This window comes from Pongo abelii, chromosome 4, assembly GCF_028885655.2.
Source record: "Pongo abelii isolate AG06213 chromosome 4, NHGRI_mPonAbe1-v2.0_pri, whole genome shotgun sequence".
Taxonomy (NCBI): Eukaryota; Metazoa; Chordata; class Mammalia; order Primates; family Hominidae; genus Pongo; species Pongo abelii.
In genome coordinates this window covers 180,277,322-180,304,677 of record NC_071989.2, presented here as the reverse complement: position 1 = coordinate 180,304,677, position 27,356 = coordinate 180,277,322, and the positions used below count along the sequence as shown (strand labels likewise).

The window sequence follows — 27,356 nt, the reverse complement described above, 5'->3', positions numbered from 1 at the left end:
GAGCCCACGATGGCACCACCCCCCCACACACCCATAATAAGGAGGTCAGGTGGTGATTATTAATACTGGTTTAATGATCATATAATCTTTGGGCATAAGGTTCTCTCATTTCAATTTCCCTGTTTGTAGAAGAGGAAACAGGATCAGAAAGGCTAACTCAGATCCACGGTCTCCCACTCGAAAGTGGTGGAGCCGAGATTCAAATCCCATTAGATTCCCGAGCTGACAAGCTCAGTCCTCCAAATGCCATCTCCCTGGCTAGCAGGACCACTCTAGCTGGCCTGCCCAGGGTTATTCTGGGCACTGTCAGTCTGGAGGCTGGCCTACTACAAAATGGGGTTTTTTAATCATTTTTTTTTCTCAAACAGAGAAATCTTTTTTCAAATAAAATCAGGCAGGGATATCCAATCATAAGGTTTCCTAAACCTTAAAAGCAGAGTTGCCCCGGAAAGCCCCTGATGCTGGAGTCTCCCTGCGTGTGGGCTCAGCTGGCCCCCTCCTTCTGAGGAGTTGGTGCTTCCCCCTCTCATCACATCCCAGGCTTAGGGACATCCACCTCAAGGGCAGGTGGAGGAGGCTTTCTCCTCCCCACTTGGCAGATAAAGAAGCTAAGCCCAGACATGGAGGCTCTTCCCCAGCTCTGCAGGATGCTCACTGGCAGAGCTGCAGCTGGAACTCAGTGTCCCGCTTCCTGTTCCAGTGCTGTTCTATGACATGGCAACTGCCTGCAGGACAGAGTGCCCAGCACCAACGGCAAGAAGAGGGGAGACTGATATTATCCCAGGTGGGCAGGGTGCCCCTCCCCCACAACCTCCCACCTGCCAGGTATTCAACTACCTAAGCCTCCAGCCCTCTGGCCAGCTGTGCTCTCCCTCCAGAACCCAAGGCAAGGCTAAGAAAGATCCTTATTCCTGGAGTGGCCCACTCTCAGAGCCCCTAAAGCTTTTTGGTACTGGGAGAGCTTTAGGGGGCCACGTGGAGACCCTCTTGCAGAATACCAAGATGCAGAAGCCCCACTGACATCCAAGCAGATTTCAGTGAGGGACCACCCACTACTGTGCAGCAGGCCAAGAGCCCTGGGCAGGGCACCCAGACCCTCGCGCCCGCCCACAGAGCGAGCACCTCAGGATTCTGGCCTTTACAGAGGCAAATCTGAGGTTCTGAGTGTCCGTGGGGATTCCAGATTCCAGGTGTTTACAGGGATGTATCCGTGGTGTTTGCTGAGACTCTGAGACTGCATGTTATAAAATCATACGATTCTGACAAAGTGTGTGGTACATCTCAGATTGCATCATTCTCAGTGGGAGCAGGTTCCCGAACTGTCCTGGGTGCTCTGGCCGCCCCTCCCTCTGAGACAAGGCAGGCCCCTAATGCAGATCGGCAGAGCAAGCCCACCCTCCTGCCCTGGCCTGGCCACATAAATCACCCTCCCAATAATATTTGTATTGATTATCTAGATTGGAAGCCTCAATTGGCTCCATTGTCTCACTTCCTCTCCCCGGGCTCACAGATGGGGTCCCTTGGCCTCATCTGCGTTTCTAATGTGGCATTTAAATGGAGCAGCAGCAGCCAGCAAGGCCCTGCACTGCCCTGGGTGTCGGGGAGTCGGAGGAGTACGGAAACATATTCCTTGAGAGAGGATCATAAAATCTTAGAAAGCGTGGTGCTGGCAGAGAAGCCAGGAAGGCCTAGTCCCCAGGTACTGGAAGTGCTGCCCACTGGCCCCGCCCAGGCACTGGTCAGACGCAGCAGCTCAGGCCCCGCCCCCGAGACCCACTGAACCAGCATGGGCATTTGGACAGGATCCCTCCGTGGTCACACCCATGTTACACTTAAGAAGCATGGCCGGGCGCGGTGGCTCACGCCTGTAATCCCAGCACTTTGGGAGGCCGAGGCGGGGGGATCACCTGAGGTCAAGAGTTCAATACCACCCTGGCCGACATGGCGAAACCCCGTCTCTACTAAAAATACAAAAATTAGCCAGGCGTGGGCCTGTAATCCCAGCTTCTCGGGAGGCTGAGGCAGGAGAATCTCTTGAACCCAGGAGGCAGAGGTTGCAGCGAGCTGAGATCATGCCACTGCACTCCAGCCTGGGCAACAGAGCAAGACTCTGTCTCAGAAAAAAAAAAAAGAAAAAGAAGAAGAAGCACTGCGTCAGCCCAACCATTGTGCAGAGGAGAAACCAAGGCCCAGAGAAGGCAAAGTGCTTGTCTGAGGTCACACAGCAGGAAAGATTCCCTGAGTTCCCAGTTCAGGCAGAGGGAATGAGGGCAAGTGGTTTCTGGGGTGAGGGGCTGGCCATTTCCGGGCTCCCCTCCCTCTGGAGCTCCCGCCTCCTGTCTCAGGGTGTGGACAGATGGTTCAGACCAGAGTCTGACCCCCCTGTACTCTCCCAGCCTGGAGGGGCCAATGAGAGCTCCGGGACTCCCCAGAAGGGCACCTCCTCCCGCCACGGCCAGCCAGCTGCCCCTTCTGGCAGCCACTGGACAGCAGATCCGAGGGAAAACCACCACCTGGGTCAGCCCAGCACAGCCAGGAGTCTGTGGAGGGGGGCACGAGGGATGGGAGGCCCCATAGAGGCAGCCAGCAGAGGGCCTGGGAGAGGTGGGGAGGAGGGAAGCTGTGGTCCTGTGGTCCGAAGGAGCTGGTGGGGAGGGGGACAGAGAGGTGGACAAAAACAAAACGGGGAAGGGGGAAAATCCGGGAAAGGAAGAAGGGGAGAGAGAGTGGGAGGGGAACAGAGGCGGTAAAGAGTGATGCCGGGGAGAAGGGAGGCAGCTGGCCCGGAGGTGCACAAGCCCAGCGTGGCTCAGCCCTGCCCAGCCTGGCCTGGCCTGGCCCAGCCCCCAGTGACGGTGCAGCTGCCACGCTTGGGCCCTACCATGAGGTCAGTCCTGCCCCGGGGCTGAGGGAAAATAAATGGTGTCCAAGATAAAAGGTCCAAGAAAGTATTTGTCTTGTTGTCACGTCCTGACTGCAACGGGCAGGGCTGGCAGGCAGGCGGGGCATCGTCCCAAAAACGCTCAGGCTGGCAGGTTTGGCCCCACACACAGGACCACGGCCCCAGATCCCCAGGCCCAAGGCTGGGGCCTGGGCCATCTCCTAGAACCTGGGCCTGAGAAGGCAGGAATGGGTGGGGGCAGGTGCTTTCCCGGTGAGTGGCAAGGACCAGGAGGCCTCGCAGCAGTCTCCGCTTTTCCTGCCTGGCAATTTTAAATAAATAATCTGCGTGATATTTGCTCAGTGTCTGTCTAGGCCAGAGGCCCTCCGAGCTCTGGGAAGGTGGAGCGCTGCCTGTTTCGCTCACTGCTGAGCACCTTTGTGGACCAGGGGCTTGGGATGTCTCACTCCTCCCAGCCATTGCAGAGGCAGCACAGGCAGGGGAGCAGGGAGAGTTCCCAAGTACTCCAGGAGGGTTGGGTAGTTCCAGGGTCAAGGGCAGGTCGACAGGACCATGGCCCAAGGTGTTAATGAGTGCCACATATCACAGGTGCACAGGCTCAAGCTCAAAGCACCCATATGCACACGCGCACATAACACACACACTAGGCTGATTTCCACCACCAGCAGCTTCCAAAAAGCATCACCTCGAGGCTCCTGCCCCTTGAAGTGGCTGAACCTGGGGCTGATAAGTGGTGGCATGGGAACAGCCACCTGCTTTAGGTCATCCCAGGCAAGCCACTGATATCACAGCAAATGCCACTTATGGGGCATTTACCAGCCAAAGAACTTTTCATTCACGTCTTCAGTTAGTACTCCTGACAATGCTCTCAAGGATTCACTATTGCATCCCCATTTTATAGATCAGGAAACAGACCCAGAAAGGGTCAGTGCCAGGTCCAAGATCACACAGCCAGGAGCAGCAGAGCTAGCATTTGAACTTGAGGTCTCTGAGGCCAGGAAGGACACGTACACGGGTACATGGGGTAGGAGGAGAGGATTGGCACATACCATACTTGTCCCCATCCTCGCCGCGGGCACTGATCCTGCGGCCCAGGACCTGGATGTGTTTCCCACTGGTCCGGCTGTAGAGCTGGTACAGCCGCAGCTGCTTACGGCTCACATCGTCCCGAGCCCGCGTCTGGTTCTCCACGTGGATGCGGAAGTCCACGTTCTCCTCGGCAACCAGCACCTGGGCAGGGAAAGGGACACAATGAGCCACCCCGGATGTCCCAGGCCCACTGCATGCAGGAGCCAGCCACAACCACACAAAGACCAAGGGCTTCTCTACACTGGCTCTGAGCCAGGCCGTGGCACACACTGATAACCACCCCTTCACTTCCCCCATTCAAAGACAAGGCAACTGGGGCTCTGAGAGGTGAGGCAAGTTGCCCAAGGTGGCCCAGCCAGAAAGCGGCAAAGCTAAGAATCAGGCCTAGGTCTATGTGACAACAGCTTCTCTTTCCACCACAGCCACAAATTAAAGCAAGAACGACTCTCAGTAAAATGGTGGGGCAGAACTCCTACTCTGATTCCATCCCGGGGTAGCTGTGAGGACTAAGTGAGCAAACAGGAAGAAAAGTACTCCAATCCACGTGGAGATGGGTGAGGAACGAGAGGGGATGGAACGCTGGGTCCATGGGGAAAGAGGGAGGCCTGAAGAGCCTCATCCGGGGAACCAACAGGCCAAGTCCGCTGTGACTTCTTCCCCTGCAGTGATGCTGGGGTCTCCTCCCCACACCCCAAGGGTCCTCATGCTCGCTCCCACACCAAGCATTTGCCCACATCCTGAGCTCCTCTAGGAGAAGCCTTTGTTTTGCATCTGCCACCAAAATTTCAGCTCCCTTGAGGCTTAGCTTGTGCCTGTCCACATCCTCCAGGAAGCCTTCCCTGGTTACATCAACACATATCGCGCTCATCTTCCTTCCCTTCTCATTGGGACGACTTGCACCTACCTCCTCACTGGCCTTCTGCTTCTACTCTCGCCCCCTGGTAGTCTCTCTTCTACCAAACCCAATCCCCTCTCCACACTCTCTGGGGCTTCCCATCACGCTTCGGTGAAGGACTCCTCCAAGGCCTCAAGGCCCTGCAAGGCGAGCCCCTGACTGCTTTTCCAGCTTCCTCTCCCACCACTCCCTCCCCACCAGCCACGCTGGCCACTGGCCACCTTGGCATGGCTCTGGGCATTCCAAAATCAAAACACACTCCTGCCCCAGGGCCTTTGCACCTCTTCTTCCCTCTGCTTTGAATGCACTTTCTCAGATCCTTACATTCTAACCCCTTGAGCTCACTCGGGTCTCTGCTCAAATGTCACCTCCTCACGCAGGCCTTCCTGGACCCCTTTCTGAAGCCACCTCCAGCTCTGACACTCTTCCTCCCCCCCACCATGCTTTGTGCTTCTTTCCAGCACTTATCTTGGTTTTGTCTTTTGGCCCCAGTAGACTGGCAGCACCGTCAAAAAAAAAAAAAAAAAAAAAAAAAAGGAGAGAAAGCTGGAGCAGTGTCTCTCATTTGCCACTATATCCGCAGCACCTAACATGGTAGAAACCCATACACTTCTTGAATGGATGCATGAACAAATGTTTAAAAGACCCGGAGTCCTGTTGTGCCGTTTAGCGTTGGAGCAGGGTCCCCTACACCCTGCTGGTTGTATGCATGTCCTATCCCATGTCAACTACAAGGCTGAGCCATTCGTGAAGCCCAGACAGCATTCTGGGTTTGTTCCCTGTGTGCCCACTAAGTCTATCACAATGCTAGACACAAGGGACCCCCATTCCCACGCTGGCACGGCCCCACTCAGCCCATGGCAGAGCTCTTGGGACCCTGGCTGCCCAAACATCTGTCTCACCTCTCAGCTGTGAGCTCCCAAGGGCACGGATGTGTTTCCTTCATTTGCTACAGCAGGATCTCTGTCCCCAAGCTGACCTGCATGTATCTCCCGATCCTGGACTGGGCCCACAGGTATGTCAGCAGGACCACATTGTTGAACTTTCATGATTGTCCTCAGGGTGGAAGCATCATCCCACATTATGGATGAGGAAACTGTCAGCTCCACTGACAAGGCCCCAGAGCAGTAATGTAGAATTAACCCCAGGCCTTGTGACCCTAAAGACTGTGTTTCCTGCGCCCCACCCCTGCAGGCAGCCCCAGGCCACTGCCTTGCGGGGCCCTGCCTGCCCCACCAGTGCTGTCAGGAGCTGGCCTGGGTTCAAAACCCAGGATGTGCCACTCTCTAGCTAAGGGACCTTATACAAGTTATTAAACTCTAGTGCCTGTTTCCCCGCCTATAAAATAGGGTGATGATAACAGCACCCTCCTCATGAGTGGCTGCAAAGATTAAACATATAAAGCAATATATTAAGTGCTCGGAGCAGTGCCTGGCTCAGTAGGGGTAACTAGTGATAGAACACAAGGGAACCCTTTATGGGGCCCTAGGTGAAGCCCTGCAAACCAGATTTATATTTGGGAAGATGCTATTGCTTTTGATAGTCCTGACAACCTTGCACCATGAGAACGCTTATCACCCTCATTGAATGGATGGAGACACTAAGGCCCAGAAAAGTTAAGTCCATTGCTCCAAACCACACAGCCCAGTGAGGCAGGGCCTGGCCTGCTGGCCCACCACGTGTGCCTCCTCTTCACTTCCCCCACCCCTCAGCAGCCACACACGTCACCACTCACAGCCCGGGTCTGATACCTGGGTCCCGCCTCCTTCCACATCCTGCTGCTCAGGGACAGAAGAACTCCAGTGCTCCTGAGGCCCACACCTGGTGGGCATTTGTCCGGAAGACTCCCCATCCGTGGCCTTTGACCTTCCTGGAATGACTTCCGGAGGTGGCTGGCCCTGTCCCCTCCCCCAAGGGCAGGCCTCTGGCGTCCCCTCCCTGTCCTCCAACTCTCCTCCTGCTCACAGGAGACCTTATCGACCAGAGGTCAAACCAATCTCCTTCCCCCAGGTCCCCGAGGGGAGCTTCCCTGCCCCAGAAGCCGGCCTCCCATTAATGATTTTCTCCCTGGCCCACTGGACAGAGGCAGCGTGGGTGACCCAGGGTCAGCAGGGGCTATCGGGTGGCACTTCCCCAGGATGCGGGAGGGAACAATCCATCTTTCCCAGCTCCCACCATTGAAGCCCCATTCTGTGGCCAGATCAACCCGCAGGGAGGTGGCGAGGGCGGCCTCTGGCTCGGAAACAAGGTCTGTTCTCCTGGAAAGGCAGGAAGCACCCTGGGCTTCCCAGGCAAGACCTCTGGAGGGTGTGACACCCCCTACCCCGAAGCCCTTCCTAGCCCCACCTCCCAGGCTGGGCGAGGGCCCCCAACACTCTACTGCAATGGCTTATTGTCCCAAGTCCAGTGTGACTGGTTCATCCCTGAATCTCACCTCTGCCCTCACAAGGCAACCAGCAAACGCACGCCAAAAGGCTGCGGCCAAAAGTGAGGGAAACCTGGAGGCCAACATCAGCCCTCCCACTTACCAGCCAGAGTGCCCCACAGAGGGATGTGTTAAGGCAACTGACTGCTCAGCATTCCCCTGTTCCAGACACTCTGCTAAGAAGACCCCTAGGCCGGTCGCAGTGGCTCAGCACTTTGGAAGGCCGAGGTGGGCGGATCGCTTGAGGCCAGGAGTTCAAGACCAGCTTGAGGCCAGGAGTTCAAGACCATCCTAACATACTGAAACCCTGTCTCTACTGAAAACACAAAATTAGCCAGGTGTGGTGGTGCGCGCCTGTAATCCCAGCTACTCAGGAGGCTGAGGCTGGAGAATCACTTGAAACCAGGTGGCAGAGGTTACTGTGAGCCGAGATCGCACCACTGCACTCCAGCCTGGGTGGCAGAGTGAGAATCTGTCTTAAATAAATAAATAAATAAATAAATAGAATTTTTATTAAAAAAAAAAAAAAAAGAAGAAGAAGAAAATGACCCCTAGACATGGCACCTCAACGACCCATGGAGGTGAGCACCAGTTAAAGCCCACTTCAAGGTCTGCCGCCAGAGCACATGCATAGCGGGGCTGCCTTGGGAACATCCGCTTCTCCTGTCCTACTAGCTGGGTGGCAGGTCACTTGGCTCGGTGCCCTGCAAGGGGGGCCTATCTTCAAGGTCTTCCCAGAACAGTCAATGTTGCTGTCGGCCTGGCTAACACCCCTCCAGGCATACAATGATCAGAGGTGTTAAAAAGCTGCGGTTTGAACAAAATCAAATTGCAGCAACTCTCTTTTCTTTTTTGAGACTGAGTCTCACTCTGTCACCCAGACTGGAGTGCAGTGGCGCGATCTCAGCTCACTGCAACCTCCGCCTCCCAGGTTCAAGTGATTCTCATGCCTCAGCCTCCCCGAGTAGCTGGGATTACAGATGCCCACCACCACACCGGTTAATTTTTGTATTTTTGGTAGAGATGGGGTTTCACCATATTGGCCAGGCTGGTCTTGAACTCCTGACCTCAGGTGATCTGCCCACCTCGGCCTCCCAAAGTGCTGGGATTACAGGTGTGAGCCACCACGCCCAGCCTGCTGCAACTCTCGAAAGGAGAGAAGGGTTGGTGCATAAAGGTGGTCTTCTACGGAAACAAGGTGCCTTTTGTCACTCCACCTTTCCTGCCACGCCATGCACATGGATTATCTTTTGGGTGGAAGCAGTTTTTCTCAGCATGGTGGCCTAGGGTCCCCTTCAGCCTAAGATCCCAACTGTCCCCAGCCCCTGCTTCCCCTGCCTTGAGAGCTCCAGTTCTGGTAGAAATCTTCACTCTTCCAATGCAGCAACTGCACAGAGGCAATGAGGCCCCAAGAGGCTCAAATCCCTCCCCCAAGCCTGCCAAGGTCCCTCGGCCCTGGGGACAATCATGGGGCTCAGTGGCACAGAGCCCACCCACCTTCTGCCTTCGGTCTCGTCCTCTCCCGGTGCAGCTCTTAAAACAAAATGTGATGCCATGTCCCTTCCCAGGCTCCCTATTACCCAGGACAACAGCCAAGTGTCATCCTTACAATCGAGCCCTGTCTACCCTGCAAGCCTTCCCTCTTAGGCACTTTGGTAAGAACCTTCCATGGGGTGAAAAGAGGTTGAGGTGAGCCCCCAGCCTAGTACCAGCTTCCAGAGATCAACCAAGGTACCACCTCACACCAGGGCATCCAGCAGCCTCCATCACTCCCTCTGGCCTGAAGATCTTAGCCTCTCCAGGCCACTCATGGCTGAAAAGCATGTTTGGGATTTCCCTCTTTCCCACATTTCCACCTTCCACAAATGTGCATCACGTCACACATCACCTATGTACACACACCACACACGCAACACTAACACAGTAACCAGCACTGACTGACCTTAGCTGTCACCCGGCTTCACCCCCAGTCAACCAACTTATTCGACTTCTTTAGCTCTCAGTTTTCCCATCAGCAAAATGGGGACTGTTTATAATATTTATCTCAGAAAAAGATTACATTAGTAACAATCATTACTCTTTTTTCTTTAGTTTAGTTTTGTTTCTTAATCAGCCACTGTGTGTTGAGCACTTCCTGTGTGCTAAGAATCTCTTGAGGGATGTCTTCCTATGTAATGCCCAGAACAACCTTATGAGTTGGTATGACTTTTTTTTTTTTTTTTTTTTTGAGACACAGTCTTACTCTGTTGCCCAGGCTGGAGTGCAATGGCATGATCTTGGCTCACTGCAATCTCCGCCACCTGGGTTCATGCGATTCTCCCGCCTCAGCCTCTGGAGTAACTGGGATTACAGGCACCTGCCATCGCGCCCAGTGAATTTTTGTAGTTTTTAGTAGAGACGGGGTTTCACCATCTTGGCCAGGCTGGTCTTGAACTCCTGACCTCATGATCCACCCGCCTCGGCCTCCCAAAGTGCTGGGATTACAGGCATGAGCCACCGCGCCCAGCCTGGTACGATTATTATTCCCATCTTACAGAGAGGGAAACTGAGGCTCAGAGAGATTACATCACTTGTTCTACGTCACAGAATTGGTGAGAAATCAAGATTCAAATCCAGCCTAGGCTCTCTCCTGCTTCGCCCTTGCCTGCCACTGTTATCCCACCTCTTCCTCACCCACCTCCTTTCTACTTTTCCAGGATGACAACTGTTTCAGGCCACAGGCCACAGTTTAGGGGTAAGGAGGTTGGAATATTGTCCACAAAAAGCTGGGGCCCTTGAACTTTCTGCCCCCACCCAAGAGAGAGGGATGGGGCCCCATGGCCTCTCCCGCCCAGGCCCCATCCTCTGATCCTTGAGGCTTCATGAAACCCATGCTTCTGTCTCCACGCAAGCTGCCCAGAAAGGGAGGGTCTCCCTGGTCCCAGGAGGGGCAGCCCCCAGACTTCCAGCCACATTCCACACCACCTGGCTCCTCCAGCAGCAGCAGCAGCATCAGGCCAGCCAAGGCTTTCAGAGCTTCTCCAAACTCTGGATTCAAACTGGAGACCTTCACTCCTCTCCAGTGGGGGTTCCCGGTAAAGTCAGCCACTCTCTCCACCTGAAAACGCAGCTCCCCTAACTCTTCCTGGACTCTAGCCCAAGGGGCGCTCTCTGGATTACTGTCATTGAGAGTGAAGCTCACGTTGGCTCCCACTGGCTGGGCACTTGCCCCCATGCCAGGGCCCATGTTCGCTCCTCACACAACCTGAGCAGCCAAAACTATTACTATCCCTGTGTTCCAGGTGACAAAGGAAGACACAGAGAGGCCATGGGACTGGCCCAGATTGAACAGAAACTGACAGAGCCACAATCTGAACCCATCTCTGGATCTGAAGCCCATGAGTTTCCCATGGATGGAAAGGGGAGGAGGAAGGCCGGGCCCACCTTGAATCTGAGTGTGGCTCTGATGGGTGCCCCCACCTCCTCAACCCCGGGCTTCTGGCCTCTTTCCTGTCACACTCCTCACACCAACTCAGCCAGGACAGACGGTGACGCCGCAAAGGGCCCTTCCCCACCCCCCAGCCTGTCCATTATGCTCCCAGGGCTATCAATGTATTGATTGGCAGGGCTGAGCCAACAGCAGGAGAGGGGGGCACTGCAGGACGGGGGGTTGGGCCCGAGGGTCAGCCTCCCTCTCCCCATACATCAGCCTTCATAGTACAGATCATCAATATGGGCGCCGCTGCTGCAGGCAGCCAACCCTGGAGCCGTAAAGACCCATGCCCTGTTCTCTCCCTCCCTTTCCTCTTCCCGCTGATCCCTGTTTCAATTCCAGCTCCCTAAAGCCCCTGGGTAGGGAGAATAGCCATCCATGCCCATGAGATAACAAGCCCTTTATTCCAGCATTCAAAGCCCACCACAGTCTTTTCCATCATCCTCATTCCTGGGAATGGATGCGCCAGCCACCCCAGTCAGCTTGGAGCTCTGTGAGTCCACCAGGCTGATCCCCGCTTCCAGTAGCACCGTTCCATATGCCCGCAAGGCTTTTCCATATATGCGCATAGACACATGCACGCAGGCAGAGGCTCACAGTGTCCTCTTCACCCGGTTTGCTCTTATTTCAAGGTCTACATGAAGCATCTACCCAGGCCAGACCCTCTTGCCCCAGAGTCTGGTTCAAGGTCTGTCATCAGAGTACCTGCGGCACCCTTGAGCTCTTGCTGCCCAGCACATACTCCCAGTTTCTCTCAAGTCTCCAAGGGCTGGGATAGGTGCTGGCCCTCTCTGTGCCCCAGCCCCTGGCACAGACAAGTGGGTGGGGGGATTCAGTCTGGATCCCGGCCCCCAGAGAACCTCTCCCTCAAACCTCCACCCACTGACCCAACATTCCTCCAGCATGCCAGGTCTGTGCCAGGTGCCATGGTGCCTGCAGCGGGGGTCAGACCTCCCTTTGACTTCCAGGAACCTGTGGGCTGGTAGACAAGCCGGCCTTGAGACACCCCAGAGTTGAATGCAGATACGCAGCTCACATTTACTTAGCACTTATCATGAGCCAGGCGCTATGCCAAGTGCCTCCCCCGGGCAGGGGGAACTCACCCTTCCAGCAACCCCGGGAGGGAGGTTCTGTCCTGATGCCTACAGGAATGATAAGCCACAGAGAGGCCAGTCAATCACTCAATCACACGGCCAACTGAAGGGTGCTGGGCCTAGAACCCACCCATCCCTGTGAGCCCCGCAGAGTGCCCTGGATCAAAGACAGTGGCCAAGCGCTATGCGATTCTAAGGCAGAAAGTGGGTTGGGGATCGGGGGAAACAGAGCTGCTCGAAGTACGTGCCATCTCTTCATGGGGAACACTTGGAAGGAAAAGCCTTGGATACCTTCTTCATTCCCCTCAAAACCAGTCCAGAGCCAGGTATGCAGCAAGTGTCCCATAAATGTTTGTGGATTGTTGATGACGAGCAACACTATATTTGAGTGCCTACTACGTATCTAGTCATCAATTACTCCTACCAACAGGCCAGGGCAGTGGGATTAGTATCCTTATTTTGCCCATGGGGAGGAAGTGGAGACTCAGAGAGGTTAAGGGCCTCGCCCAAGGCCACACAGTCTTGAGTGGCAGAGTGGCAATTAAATCCAGACCTAAGTCCAAAGCCTGTGCTCCCAACTCAGACTGGAGGAGGCCTGATGTCACTGATCCAAGGAACACGTCCTTTCTAGCTTTCTCCAGCACCCCACAGCATGTTATGTACCTAACACAGACAATATAATTGATTGAACAATTACTTTTACTAAATTATTCATCGAGTGTTTTGCCATTGTGCTAGCTACTCTGTGCGCAATATCCCACTTAGTTCTCACGATAACCCTTAAGAAGTAGGTATTTCTCTTTTTTTTTTTTTTTTCAGATGGAGTTTCGCTCTTGCCCAGGCTGGAGTGCAGTGGCGTGATCTCGGCTCACCGCAACCTCCGTCTCCCAGGTTCAAGCGATTCTCCTGTCTCAGCTTTCTGAGTAGCTGGGATCACAGGCGCCCACTACCCCCGGCTAATTTTTTGTATTTTTAGTAGGGACGGGGTTTCACCATGTTGGCCAGGCTGGTCTCGAACTCCTGACCTCAAGTGATCCTCCTGTCTCGGCCTCCCAAAGTGCTGGGATTATAGGCGTGAGCCACCACGCCCGGCCAGAAGTAGGTATTTCTCATAATCCCATTTTACAGATGGGGAAACTGAGGTGCAGAAAATTGAAGGTTAAGGAATATTTGCTGAGCAGCTGCCAAGAAGCACAGCCAGGATTCAACCTAGGTTTCCCCTTTGCCAAAGCCTATGCATTCAAGCATCACAGAAGCCACTGACCGCACCTCACTGATACTCAGGCGGGTAAATCAGAGCTCAGAGAGAGAGGTCAGTGAGCCCAGGACAGAGCCAGGATTGGAACCCAGGTATTCAGGGATTCCCCTCTGTGGCCCACAGGGGGCTTGTCTTTGGCCCCGTCCTTGGCACAACAGCATTTTGAATGGCCTGAGGCCTTTTGCCACTGCGATGTCAGAGCAAACACACTGCTAGCAAGCTGGACCAAAGCCCACGGGGCCTCCTAACCTGCTGCGGTTTCAGAATAAATCCCCATGCTCAGGCCCACAGTGCTGACAGCAGGCCCAAGCCCCTTCTAAGGCCAGCCCTCCCCTCCACGCACTGCCACGGGGTCTTATGAGTTAGAGAACAGCCAACACAGCAAAAGCTAGGAGCATACAGAGTTTCCTCAGAGCAGCTCTTACCCACAGAAAGGAGAAATCAACACCTCCCCTCCCACAGTGACAACAAGGCAGCAGCCTGGGGGAAGGACTCTGTATCTGATGCGGGCGGGCAGGGGACAAGGGAACCCTCCTAGAGTAAGAGGCATAGGAGCAGGGTCTGGACTACAAACAAGAGTTTGGGTGATGCACTGTCCCTCCACAACTACCTGAGGCAGTAGGGACGATTTCCTTGGTTGTTTTTTCCCATTGTACACATGCAGAAGCTGAGACCCAGGGAGGTTAAGTAACTTGCCCAAGGTCACACAGCAAAGAGAAGGCAGAGCCACACTCCAGAGCCTCATACAAGTAAGCTTGAGTCCTAGAGCCGGACAGACCCAGAGCTGAATCCAGCTCTGCCTCTCTCTTGCTATGTGACCAAACGCAGGTTACTTTATACACCGGTGCCTCTCTTTTTCTTCCTCTGTAGAATTCCCTAGTTCCAGGCTGGTTGTGAGGCTTGACCCGGATAATGTGCAAAAGCACATGGCTGGCCAGGCGCAGTGGCTCATGCCAGTAATCCCAGAACTTTGGGAGGCTGAGGCAAGCAGATCACGAGGTCAGGAGACCGAGACCATCCTAGCTAACACAGTGAAACCCCGTCTCTACTAAAAATACAAAAAATTAGCCAGGCGTGGTGGCTCGCGCCTGTTGTCCCAGCTACTCGGGAGGCTGAGGCAGGAGAATGGCATGAACCCGGGAGACAGAGCTTACAGTGAGCCGAGATCGCACCACTGCACTCCAGCCTGGGCAACAGGGCGAGACTCTATCTCAAAAAAAAAGCACATAGCGGCCGGGTACGGTGGCTCATGCCTGTAATCCCAGCACTTTGGGAGTCCAAGGCGGGTGGATCACCTGAGGTCAGGAGTTCAAGACCAGCCTGGCCAACATGGTGAAACTCCATCTCTACTAAAAATACAAAAATTACCCAGACGTGGTGGCATGCAGGCTGAGGCAGGAGGACTGCTTGAACCTGGGAGGCAGAGGTTGCAGTTAGCCGAGATCGCACCATTGCACTCCAGCCTGGGCAACAGAGCGAGACTCCAACTCAACAACAGTAACAAAAAAAGCACTTGGCATGTAGTGAGTGCACTATACCTGGTGGCCACTATGAATATTGTTGTTGTTTTTGATGGCTTGATGTGACTGCACCCCAATTTTCCAAACCCACAAGTCTCCTGCTAGAGGACTAGGTCAGAACCAAAAGGCCCTGCAGAAAATGGAAGTCTCTTCCCAATACCCCTCTAGTCTCCCTTTGGGGGTCCAGTGTGTCCTTGGAGCTGCCCAGGGCAGGGTGAAGGCTGCATCTGTGACCGATGGGCTGCCCCAAGCCTGCTGACACTGGCCGTGCCAACCACAAGAAATTCTAAAAATCCACCTCCTTATCTCAGAGCCGGTGACACTCCCGAGCTTCAGGAATGCTGGTGGGGAGCCCCGCCCCCTCCCCTCCCCCTCCCCCTCCCCCTTCCCCTCCTCCTCTGCTGGGGATAGGCTGGAAGAGGAATGCTGAATCCTCCGGGCCCCAGCCCCTAAGTACCCCCTTCTAACTCTGGGACCCTCTCAGATCAACACATTCCAGGAGGATCAGGACCTGCAGACTCCAAGTCAGACACCCTCAAGCCCAGAGACGCCTACCTGGGCTCTCAAGATCCCCCCTACACCAGAATCCAAAGAGAATCTCACTGCAGATCCCTGGCATGTTCCTAAGGACTCCATGGGCCCACCAATATTCTTTCTGAATAATTTCAGGATTCTTTGAGAAGAAGGTCCATCTGCTATGGTAGAAAGAATACAAGATCTTGAATCCAGCATCTTGGGTCTTAGCTATGACCCTGAACAAATCCCTTCCTCATTCTGTGCCTCGGTTTCTCCATCTGTGAAACAGAATTATTACCCTCTCTTGGCCTCCCTGTAGAATGGTTGAAAGAAGTGAACCAGCTTCCCAATGTAAGGGACACTTTAGAATTTCCACAAGCACCATCTTTTTCCTTCACGCAAACCACTGCTCCTGGGACTCAGTTTCTTCCCCTGCTAAACGGGAGGAAGATGTATGTGCCTGCCTCACTCCACTTCACAGTGCTGTGAGAGGACAGGCAGAATAGACAAGTCTCTGTTCATCTGGCACTTTCTCTCTTTAAACTGGGAGCTCTTGGAGGCCAGGGACTGACCAGACCTTATTCCCAAGGCAGCAAGAAGCAGGCTCCCAGCAAGTATGTGCTGAATGAATACCTGACTGTGGATGGATGGATGATGTTGCTTTAGGAAATTAAAAGGCCAGGTGACTGGCTCACACCTGTAATCCCAGCACTTTGGGAGGCCAAGGCAGGCAGATCACCTGAGGTCAGGAGTTCGAGACCAGCCCGGCCAACATGGTGAAACCCTGTCTCTACTAAAAATACAAAACTTAGCCCAGCATGGTGGTGTGTACCTGTAATCCCAGCTACTTGGGAGGCTGAGGAGAGTAACTTGAACCCAGGAGACAGAGGTTGCAGTAAGCCAAGATCACGCCACTGCGCTCCAGCCTGGGTGACAGAGCACAAAAAAAAAAAAAAGTGCCATCCACTAACAGAGCATCCCATCCTCTTTTTGTGCCAAAGGACACTGTCTCCAGCTTCCCCATCCTAGCCAGCTTAAAGAAAGGGTCTAAACCTCACTGAGGAGGCTGGGTGTGGGGGTGGTCAGGCCGAGAGGGGACGTGGAAGGAAACTTCCAAACTTGAACACTTCTTGTGGTGAGACAGGAAGTGGCGCTGCAGGAGGGACAAGGGGCTAAGCGGCTGGCAGGAGGGACAAGAGGCCAGGGGATGCCCCCCCACCCCGCCCAGCCTGGCCCACCTCATGCCTGGTCTGTCTGGGGAAGGCCAGGACTTAGCCGAGCCTGGCGGCAGGAACAATGTCAGGCAGGTGCCGGCCGAGCTGCGTGAAAGGCCCAGCCCGGTGTCATTGTCAGAGCTCAGCCAAGTGCAGAAAAGCAATTTACTGGTCACGCCGTTTGCTCCCCACGGAAATTTTTAAAATTCTTCCAATTTGAGCTATCTACAGTGTCCTGAGTCGTGTGGAGAAGGGATGAAGGGATTTTATTAAATTCCCAGCTTCCCACTTCCCAGGGTGGCCAGCGGGTGAGGGCGGGGCTCACCACTTTGGGGGTGGGCAGGACGGTGTCTGGCATTGAATGTGCTCATGGAAACGTAGCTGGGGGCAGGGACCCATTCTGAGCCTGGTAGCGATGGACAGGAAGAAAGGAGGGGCCCAGAAACTCCACTGCTAAGACTGGACCAGTCCTGGAAAACACTGGCGGGGGGGGGGAGGGAAGGGCGTAGGCGCATCCATTTCCCAGCAGCCACAATGTGCCTTCCTGGGTGGATGAGAACTGGCAAAACTACCCCACCCCCCATCATATACCAGTTCAACTCCATGACCAACCATTTCATAAATGATGCAGCTAAGACTCTGGGGATCCACAGAGAGGGAAAGATGGAGCTGGAGCTGGGGTTCAGGCCTAGGCCACTGGATTGCAAAGCCCTGAGCCTTTCCTGCCATGCAGAGAGGCCTCCCTGGCCCCGGCTCACCCTAAAGGAGCTTGAACTGCTACCCGCTAAGTGCAGCCTACCCAAACCTCAGCAGGGAGCAGGCCCCAGATTCCTGGCAGTTCACATCATTTGGCTCCTACCCCTCATTTCAACCATTAAGGCCACCCCACCTTTGTTCCTGTAGTGTGAATGGGGACATAAGCCTGACAACCTTGCCCATAACTCCCAGGATAACATTTCTTTATCTTTAGGGGTCACAGATGTTTTGAAACTCTGTGGGGAGCAGGCAACCCTCTTCCAGACACAGCACATTTGAGCACCATTTTTGTGCAATGTTTCAGGGGCCTCCCCCTCCCACAATCCCATCCTTTGACACTCCAAGGGTACATGGACCATGGGTTAAAAACATCAGTCTTATGGCACTTTGGATGCAGAAAGGCCAGTGGGGACAAAGGGGCAAAGGAAGGGGGAAGGTGGAGGTGGTGGGGAGAGGAGGATCCCTCACCTGCTTGAAGGCTGCCTCTTGATCTAACCAGGGCAGACCACCCAGTTCTTTCCCAAGATGCGGGCTCTAGCTCTGGCCAGGAGGTGGAGGTGGGATGCAGAATCCACACTCCCTCCCTCCAGCTCCCCCAGAGGACACAAAGACCACACAGCAGCCCCTCCTGGGCCCCACTTCAAGAAGAACCAACAGCAGCAGGCATCCAGAGGCTTGAGCCACACATCCACAGGCCTCCCTGCTACTCCATGCCCATTTCATCCCTCCTGCCCCCAGGCACAGAACTCTGGAAAAGAGCTCTTGCCCAGGTCAGACAAGCAGACCCCCTGGAGTAACCCCGGGGCCCGCCCTCTGCTTGGGGACTCAGCTGCAGACCAGGCAGGCCATGCCTGGCACTGGCCTCCCTCTTTGACACCAGCCGTTCCCCACCCCCACCCCCATCACCACACAGGGTCACATCTGCTTTGGCAAACAGCCAGTCTTAAGTTACTGACTCCAGTTATATTGATTCAAGGAGTCACTGGGGACCCCAGCCTGGCCAACAGGAGGAAAGAACCCATCAGTCCGTCCACCCTTCCATCCCCAAGCCCCACTGGATGCCCCCAGCTCAGTGCCTATCAGGAGGGTAACAACCCTCTCCTGGGCGTGGAAGGAAGATAGCAGGCCCACCACCGCCAAACACTGCGAGAGGCTGTTGAGTCGCAGCAGTGCTCAAGGCACACAACACTCCTTGAGCCAGAAAACCGGGAGAACCACCAATTTCCTCTGCTCAAGGCTCGCTCTGGGGATCTCCAGAATCCAGAAGGCTAAGGTCTAAGAATCTTCTCTAATCCCGGAAAGCCACCTGCCTTCCACCGAGGGGGAAGGGTCAGACAACCCTCTTTTGGCCTGTGTCCAGTTCCTCCTGGCCTGGCCCCTTGCAGCACTAGGTGGGTGGGGGCTCGGAGAGCTGACGCTTCCTATTCCCTTTGCCCGCCGCCCCCCCACCCCCACCATGCAGAGGCAGCCCTGGTCTGGTTCTAATCGGGGCTGAAGTCGGCTCCCCTTTTCGCTCTTCTCTCTCCCTCCCCCCAACCCTTTTTCCTTCATTTCTACGGCTTTGGAAGCCAGAGCGTTCCAACTGTCTGCGTGCCAAGACCTTCCCGAGTCTGAAAGCTGCTGAAGTAACAGATCAGATTTTAGCAAGTGCTTTCCAGGCTGAGCGCCAAGCCCTCTTCTGATTCACGGAGAGCGAGCGAACGGGGAGCAGGCGGGGAACCAACGAGGGCTGCACCACCTTAGGCGAGGGAGTGCGGAGCGCGGCCCGTCCGGGAGCGGCCTCGAGGGCAACAGCCACTCGGCCTAGGCGCCCTCGAGCTTCCCCCCCGTCCTGGGCATGTGTGTGTGTCTGTGTGTGTGTCTCAGTGCTGCAAGCGCCTTCAAAACCACAGAGTAATTTACAACTGAAGCTTTCTCCCTGGACTCGAAATCCACTCGGCTGAAAGTCTTTTTGTTTGGAAGCGGCGATGTTAAAGGAAGGTTGGCAGAGAAAATCCCTAGGTCCTACCCCTCGCTGGCTGCGGGCAGGGGTCTTAGAGCTGGCTATATTGCTGCGGCTGAGCCCGCCGGCTCTGCGGGATCTCCTCCCAGCCGAGGCCGACAGGGGCCGCGACAGCCAGCGCTGCCTCGGGCCCCGCGGCAGACCCCCTTGCCCTTGGCCGGTTCCCCGCCGGCGCAGGGCGCACGCGGAGCCGCCCTTCCGCGCCCTGGGAACAGGTGCACTGGGCTCGGCGCCCAGGAGGGGTGGGGCACAGGGAGGGGGCGCGGCCGGGGAAGGGGGGTCGGCGTGTACCGCGAGGCAGGGGCAGGAGGAGGTCAAAGTCAGGATCCCACGTACCTGTACCTGGAAGCACAGCAGCAGGAAGTGTAAACACCTGCGGGAAACAGATGGAGAAGCGGTCAGTGGGACCTGAGGAAGGGGGCGCACGGACAGACAGACACGCAGTCGAAGAGTCAGGCGAACCGACGGGCGGGCAGACAGAGGCACAGGGCACAGGCACACGGACAGACAGCCAGGCAAGGTGGGCAGCCCCGCGCGCGGGCGCTTACAGGCAAGTGCAGGCGGAGGGCGCTGAATACATCGCTGGGCGGGAGGGAGGCGGCGGCTCCTAGCCCAGCCTGCACATGTCCGCTCCGCGCGGCCGGGACCGGGCGCCTCCGCCGCCGCCGCCGCCGCCGCCGCCGCTGCTGCTGCTCCCTCCTCGCCGGCTGCTGCTGCTGCAGACTCTGCTGCTCCGGGGCGCTCCGCGGCGCGCCCTGCGGCATCAGCGCCCCGCGCGGCTCCTCCCGAGCGCTGCGCCCTCCGGGCTGGCGCAGGGGCTGCGGGGCGGCAGCCGCTGTGCAGGAGGCGCCTGGCCGGTGCGGGGAAGCTTGCTCACTGCTGGCCGGCCGGCCGTCCGGGCGTCCGTGGGAGGCTGGCTGCCCGGCTCAGTCCGGGGACAGCATGCGCGGCGGGTCTGGAAGCCGAGTTGCGCTCTCCGGCCCGGGCGCGGAGCTGCGTGGGGCCAGGGGTCAGCGCTCCGGGGTCGGGGCGCCCGGCTGCAGCGCGAAAGCGTCACGGCCGCTCCGTCTGGGCGCCCGCCGGCTCATGTCTCCTCCTCCGCGTCTCTCCGGCCGTGCGCATCGCCGCCTCCCACCACTGGCGGCGGCCGGGGCGTTTTCTACGCGCGGGCGGCGAGGGGGCGGGGGGCCGGGGGCGGGCCCGGGCCCGAGCCGGCACAATGAGGATGCGGGGCCTGGGGGCTCCCCCCTCGGGGCGCGGCCGGACGGGCTCTCAGCTCGCCTGGGTGCGCCCAGCCCACATCAAAGGCGGCCCTGCCTGCTCGCCTGCCTGCCGCGGCCTCTCGCTGCCTCCTCCTCCTTCTCCTGGCGGCTCGGGGTTGGAGGGGAGGCACTCAGACTCTCGGCGACGGGGCCGGCAGCTCCGAAGGGGCAGGACCCGCGAGCCTGAAGCTGGTGAGCGCTGGAAGCCGTCGGAGCTCTGCGCCCGAGCGCAGTGACCCGCTCCTCCGCGCAAACGTTGCCCAAATTGGGCAGGCGATGCTCCCCAAGAACGCAGTTAGGTACGGAACGTCCTCACCTGCCCACATTCGCTACTCGCACTCACTCACCAGCGCTCTAGTGGAGAGCCGAGAGGGGCGGGTCAAACCCAGCCCCGGGGCGGCTCCACTGAATGGGGGTCGCTTTTACCCGCCCTGTGATCGTGGAGTTTCCCAGCCACCCTCTTGACTGGCTACCCACTTAAGTGAGCCCCCTTCCTCTTCTTACGTCCCTGCCGCTGCGAAGGGGGCTCCGGGGCGTCTCTCCTTCCCACCCCTCGCCCCCTCCGGGGCTCTGGGGTCGGTTCACGGGATCCCAGCTGGACTCTCCCGTAGGCGAGCCAGCTTTGGAAACACACTGCTACCACCAAGCGGCCCCGAGACGTCACTGCAACCCCAGCACGGACGGCTGCACGCCGGGGAGCAGCCAGCAGGACTCTGGTCAGCGACCACGCTGAGGCCCTCTTCCGGCCTCCTCCCAAAACCGGGCTAAGACTTGCCTCCGTTTGCATACTAGGCAGCTTCGTTCCTTTAACCAGGGCCCCATTCAGGACACTGGTTCTTACCGCCTCCGCCCCTTCCAGAGGCATAACTCCTGTCCTTCCCACCAACCCCAAAACGTAGGTGTTCTTGTCACGCACCTGCCTCACTGTCTAGAGCTGGTGTCAGCCAAGCTCTGCTTGGGCCTGATGCTAAGGAAAATAGGTCGCAGTGAGAAAGACGCTGGAGTACAGGCTCAAGCAAAACTCAGGAATCTGGACTATTTGGTTAAAGCCTCCTTGCGTTGGCAATGGTTGATGGTCCACTAGAGCATAAACTGAAGTAGGACTGTCGAACGGTACTATTTCCTGAAGCCATGAATATAAAACATTAGTAATTGTTCCAAATATCAGGCCTCCTTAACAAGCTATTTTAAGTTCCCTTTCAAAGCTGAGGCTATTTTAAACAGATAGCCTCTGTTTCAACATCGGACACAAGTGCAGAAAACCTTTTCAAAACCAGGTGCTGAGGGGGGAAATTCCTGCATGAAGCTTTTAAGCTGAATTTACTTAGACATTCTGATTGCCAGAGCTGGACTTGGAAAGTTACTCGTAACTTCCCAAGTTCTGGAGAAAATGAATCGATCCCAAGATAGGATGCAATGACCAACCATAAATAGAAATGGACAGAAATGCTCCCACCGATGACCTGAGTCATTGCTGCCATCTTTGATCTTGCTTTATAGGAGGATTGACAAACCCAGTCAAGAGGAGTTTCTGGCTTACCATCTGCTAGTCTGAAGTATCTCCTGGCTAAGAATCATGCTTCCAATTTTCTATATTGTTACTATTTTTTATTACTTGTGAGTGGAATGGGTATATAATTATTTATACCCTATCTAAAATGCTTGCAGTATTTTTCAATGCTCAAGGTATATTTGCCAATCTCACCTACCAAACAAATCAGACTGACCAAAAAGTCCAGCCAAGAGAACAGTTCTAAGAGCATAAACTCAGGAGTCAGAGGTACTGCATTTGAATACTGCCACCAACATTTACTTATAAATTCCAGCAAGCAACGGTTTGAGACTCTACTTCCTCCTCTACAAAATATGGCTAAGTACAGCAACAACTCTCACAGAGTTGTGAGTACTCAGTGAGTGTCTGGCACACAATGAAAACTCCAAACGTTTTAGCTGTTAACTAATAATCCTAATTATGGTTTTCAGGTTATTTTCACATTTCTTTCTGAACAATTTCATGAAGTAGGGAGGCAGGACCATTTCCAATTTACAGTTGAAGAGGCATCTAGTCAGAATGTCTTTTGACTCCAAATCCATTTTATACTACACATTCTTTTCCCCACCACTCACCCCTCTAGTTTCATGCACCTATTTACCAACATGACCTATTTACCGTATGCCTGAATCTTAAGTGGGTTCTATCTGGATTTGGCATGTTCATACAACACTTAATATATACCACTATTTTAGTAGTCACTTCTTACTAATTCAATCACAATTTATTGAGATCCTACAGTGTCGAGCCCTCACTGAAAGACAGGCAAGGTCCCTGCACTAAAAAAGCACTTCGTTTCCACTAGGGAAGATGGGCAATAAGCAAATACACCAAGAGATAAATGCTGGCTTGTTACCAGTGTTTTGAGAGAAACCAGTGGGATAGAGAAGCCAGAAGACCTCTTGGTAACATTTAGGCCAAGACCCAAAGACAGTAGATAGCCATGCAAAGGAATATTCCAGGTAAAAGATGCAAAGTGCCTCCAGTGGAAAAAGGCTAGGCGACTGGCAGGGTTAGCCAGGGAGAGTGTGGCAAGAGATGAGGGTGAAAACAGGCAATATGCTTGACCAGGTCTTCACAGGAAATTAAGTAGCCATCAATGGCTTAAGGGCACCAGTTTTGCAATGCATCAGTTTTAAGTGCACAGTTCAGTTCTGACAAATGTATCTAGGTACAAACACCACCTCTTCTCAGGCAATCTTCCAGCCCCCAATTGCTGGTCCCAAGCAATCATTTATCTGGCACTGGTTTATTTTCGATTTCACATAAATGGAACCACCTAGTACGTGCTTGTGTCTGGCTGAGCATGTTTGAGATTGATCCATTGTTGCATTTTGCAGTAGTCAATTCTTTTTCATCGTGGGATAGTACTTAATAGTATAGGTATGCCACAATTTGTCAATTAAGGGCTTTGAAACTGAGTCAAAATTCAGTTTGTTAAAAAAAAGCTTTACCCTGGCTAAGAATGAAGTGGAATGCTGTTACACCATTCCACTTCATTCTTAGTAGCTGGAGTAAGAAGGACGCTAAGCTAGCTGTTACCAGTCCAGGTAAGGGTACCGTAGCTTGGGCTATGCAGCCATGTGCTATTTTGGGGTCGGAATCAGACACACCTGCATTAAATTCCCAGCTCTAAGCTAATAAACTCAGGCAATTTTCTGAGGGGAGTTAAGAATGTATGTTGACAGGTAACACAATGAAATGTAAGCCCGGCAGAGCATCTCGCTGCCTTGCCTACTAATCCTACACACCTAGAACTTTCGTCTGAGACAGAGTATATATTTAAATCCCTTTGTTCAAGTGTGCAAGTAAACTGAGTACTGCAATCTTTCCACTTGTTTTCCACTTCTCCCCAGTCTTGACTGAGAAGACTCCTAAGATTCAGGGAATCTGTGGAATACAAATATTGTGGAGACAAAGATGGAAAACATCCAGCCTAAGAACACAGGACAGGACAGGCATGGTGGCTCAAGTCTGTAATCCCAGCACTTCGGGAGGCCGAGGTGAGCGGATCACGAGGTCAGGAGTTTGAGACAAGCCTAACCAACACAATGAAACCCTGTCTCTACTAAAAATACAAAAATTAGGCATGGTGGCACGTGCCTGTAATCCCAGCTACTCAGGAGGCTGAGACAGGAGAACCGCTTGAACCCGGGAGGCAGAGGTTGCACTGAGCCGAGATCATGCCACTGCACTCCAGCCTGGGGGGACAGAGCAAGACTCCGTCTCAAAACAAAAACAAAAAAAAAAAAAAAAGGACAAACAGCCTCAAGCAGCACTGTCTTCGTATCAGGTAATAAGAAAAGTAGACCCTTAGCACAAATGAGGCTCTAAGTTTTCTCAAAGCCAGCTCCTAGAAGGCGCACAGCATTAAAACTTGGGACCTCTACTGCCAAGTCCATGAGTCAGAGAGTAACTGGCTTTTCATTAAGGAACTGGCTGGAAAGTAGCCTCAGACTTTCTCAAATAACTTTAACTCTGTATTTCCAGAGTCCAGGCCACCTTTAATAGGCTCAGTATGTACTTGTAACCCTCAACTTTTTTTTTCTTGGACAATTTCCAAGAAAAGACCCACACCCTATACAATGCTCATCTCTCCTTGCTCATTAAGCTAGTACTGTCAAGAGCTACACAGCGGGTCGTGGTGGCTCATGCCTGTAATCCCAGCCCTTTGGGAAGCTGAGGCGAATGGGTCACTTGACGTCAGGAGTTTGAGACCAGCCTGGCCAATATGGTGAAACCCTATCTCTATAAAAAATACAAAAAATTAGCCGAGTGTGGTGGCATGCGCCTGTAGTCCCAGCTACTCGGGAGGCTGAGGTGGGAGAATCGCTGGAACCCGGGAGGCGGAGGTTGCAGTGAGCCAAGATCACACCACTGCACTCCAGCCTGGGCAAGAGAGTGAGACCATCTCAAAAAAAATTTTTTATCCATTAAGAAAGAAAAAAAAAAAGCTGGCCGGGCGCAGTGGCTTACACCTGTAATCCCAGCACTTTGGGAGGCCAAGGTGGGCAGATCACCTGAGGTCAGGAGTTCGAGATCAGCCTGGCCAATGTGATGAGACCCCATCTCTACTAAAAATATAAAAATTAGCCAGGCGTGGTGGCATGTGCCTGTAATTCCAGCTACTTGGGAAGCTGAGGCAGAAGGTTACTCACTGTAACCCGAGAGGCAGAGGTTATAGTGAGCCAAAACTGCACCACTGCACTCCAGCCTGGGCAACAGTGAGACTCTGTCTCAAAAAACAGAAAAATAAAAGATACATAACGATGGTTCGGTTAACGAGACCACCTGTACGACAGGCCCAGACTATAAGAGAGCTGACCATTGTAGCAATTTTAACAGCAGAGTACGATGCATTACTCATGTTCATGATGCTGGTGTAAAGAAACCTGTACATGCAATTATGTACAGCACATACTTGATATTATGAAAATCAATGTTACTGATTTACATATTTACTGCACTTTTTATCAGTGTGATCCTTTAAAAAAAAAAAAGCCTCAGGCAGTTATATGGCAATGTTATAGATGACAGCATCGTCTTATTGCCCCTGAAGACCTTCCAGTGGGACAATATATGGTGGATAAGTGACATGATGATCCTGACCCTATGGTAGGCCTAGGCCTAGTTAACAAAAAAGTTGAAAAAAACTTAATAGAAGTGTACAGAATAAGAATGTATTTTTGAGGCTGGGAACAGTGGCTCACACCTATAATCCCAGCACTACCCAGCTGGTAGATCACATGAGGTCAGGGGTTCAAGACCAGCCTGGCCAACATTGTGAAACCCCTACAAAAATACAAAAAAAAATTAGCCAGGCATGATGGCGGGTGCCTGTAATCCCAGCTACTTGGGAAGCTGAGGCGGGAGAATTGCTTGAACCCAGGAGGCAGAGGTTGCAGTGAGCCAAGATCACACCATTGCACTCCAGCCTGGGTGAAAGAGTGAGAGAAAAAATTAAGTGTATTTTTGTAGTTTTTTAAGTATTATGAGTCAAAGTTTTAAAAGTTTTATAAAGTTCAGTAAGCTAAGATTAATGATGAAAAACATTTTTATATTTAACGTAATTATACTGTGTTTATAGTTTACAGTAGTGTAATGTCCTAGGCTTTTCATTCTCAGCAACTTCCACTTCTGCAAGCTGTATTCATTCCAGTGCCTTACACAGGTATGCCATTTTATCTTTGGTATCTTATTTTTACTGTACCTCTTCTGTCTTGGACTCTTGGGCTCAAGTGATCTCCCACCTCAGCTTCCCAAACTGCTAGGGTTACAGGTGTGAGCCATCACATCTGGCTGGAAATGATTTTAATGTGATTTTTTTTTTTGGCCAATTTTTAGAGTGATGGATTGATACCTAGCAGCCTGTGAAAAGGAATCAGTGAGTGAATTTATCCTTAATTCAGATTTTCGTGTATTTGTATATATATCAACCCACTGTATTTTTTTGATGCTGAGTCCAAGACCAGTCTGGGCAACATGGCAAAACCACATCTTGACAAAAGTTAGTTGGGCATGGTAGCGCCAAAAAAAAAAAGTACTTTCCAGTGAGGCAATCAACATACCATCCCCTCTTGAGTCTTCATTAAAATAAAGGTATAGAAAAACATAGACAGATATGGATAGAGGATACTGAATTAATGAAGTAAACCACAACCCACAGTGAACAATCAGAACACATGTATGACACCCAGAAACTGGTTATGAGACAAGATAGTACTGCACCCAAACCTTTCTCCACTCTCCAAAGTGGAGAACTATCCTAGAAGTGAAAAGGGTTAACATCTACAGATCTGATTCGAAATACTCACAACTATCATCCTAGTTAACAAATGCCAACCTGCTAAATAAAACAGGCTACTAGAAAGTAAAGGCAAAAACACACAGGATGAAAACCTGTCTGGGCACACTGGCTCATCACGCCTAATGCCAGCACTTTGGGAGGCTGAGGCGGGCAGATCACTTGAGGTCAGGAGTTCGAGACTGGCCAACATGGTGAAACCATGTCTCTACTAAAATATATATTTTAATATATCTATATACTATATATATATTTATGTATTTATTTTTATATTTATATACAAACTTAGCCAGGTGTGGTGGCACACACTTGTAATCCCAACTATCTGGGAGGCTGACAGGAGACTGCAGTGAGCTCAGATTGCACCACTGCACTCCAGCCTAGGTGACAAACGAGAATAGGTCTCAAAACAAGAAAAAGAAAAAAAAATTCAAGATCACTTCAAAATGTTAGAATAAATAAAATGTTGAGTAATGTTTTTTAGATTTCAGATACACGCCCAAAGCAGCAAGCAGTTGGTATATTAAAATCAACACAAAAATTTAAAGACAAAATCAAAGTCTCTTTCCCAAGTTTAAACAAAAAGGAATGAGAA

At 53.3% G+C, this 27,356-nt stretch overlaps 1 protein-coding gene across 1 annotated transcript in view; it reads right to left on the bottom strand.

Moving 5' to 3' along the window:
- FGF18 (fibroblast growth factor 18) overlaps nucleotides 1-20,289 on the bottom strand; it is a 37,074-nt gene extending 16,785 nt beyond the window's left edge. Inside the window, exons 1-3 of the mRNA XM_002816189.5 lie at nucleotides 19,692-20,289; nucleotides 19,480-19,516; nucleotides 3,952-4,132 (exon numbers count right to left, since the gene is read on the bottom strand). Of these exons, the coding sequence (XP_002816235.1) occupies nucleotides 3,952-4,132; nucleotides 19,480-19,516; nucleotides 19,692-19,723 (250 nt within the window). The 5' untranslated portion in view covers nucleotides 19,724-20,289. The remainder of the gene's footprint in view (nucleotides 1-3,951; nucleotides 4,133-19,479; nucleotides 19,517-19,691) is intronic.
- Nucleotides 20,290-27,356: the final 7,067 nt, after the last annotated feature.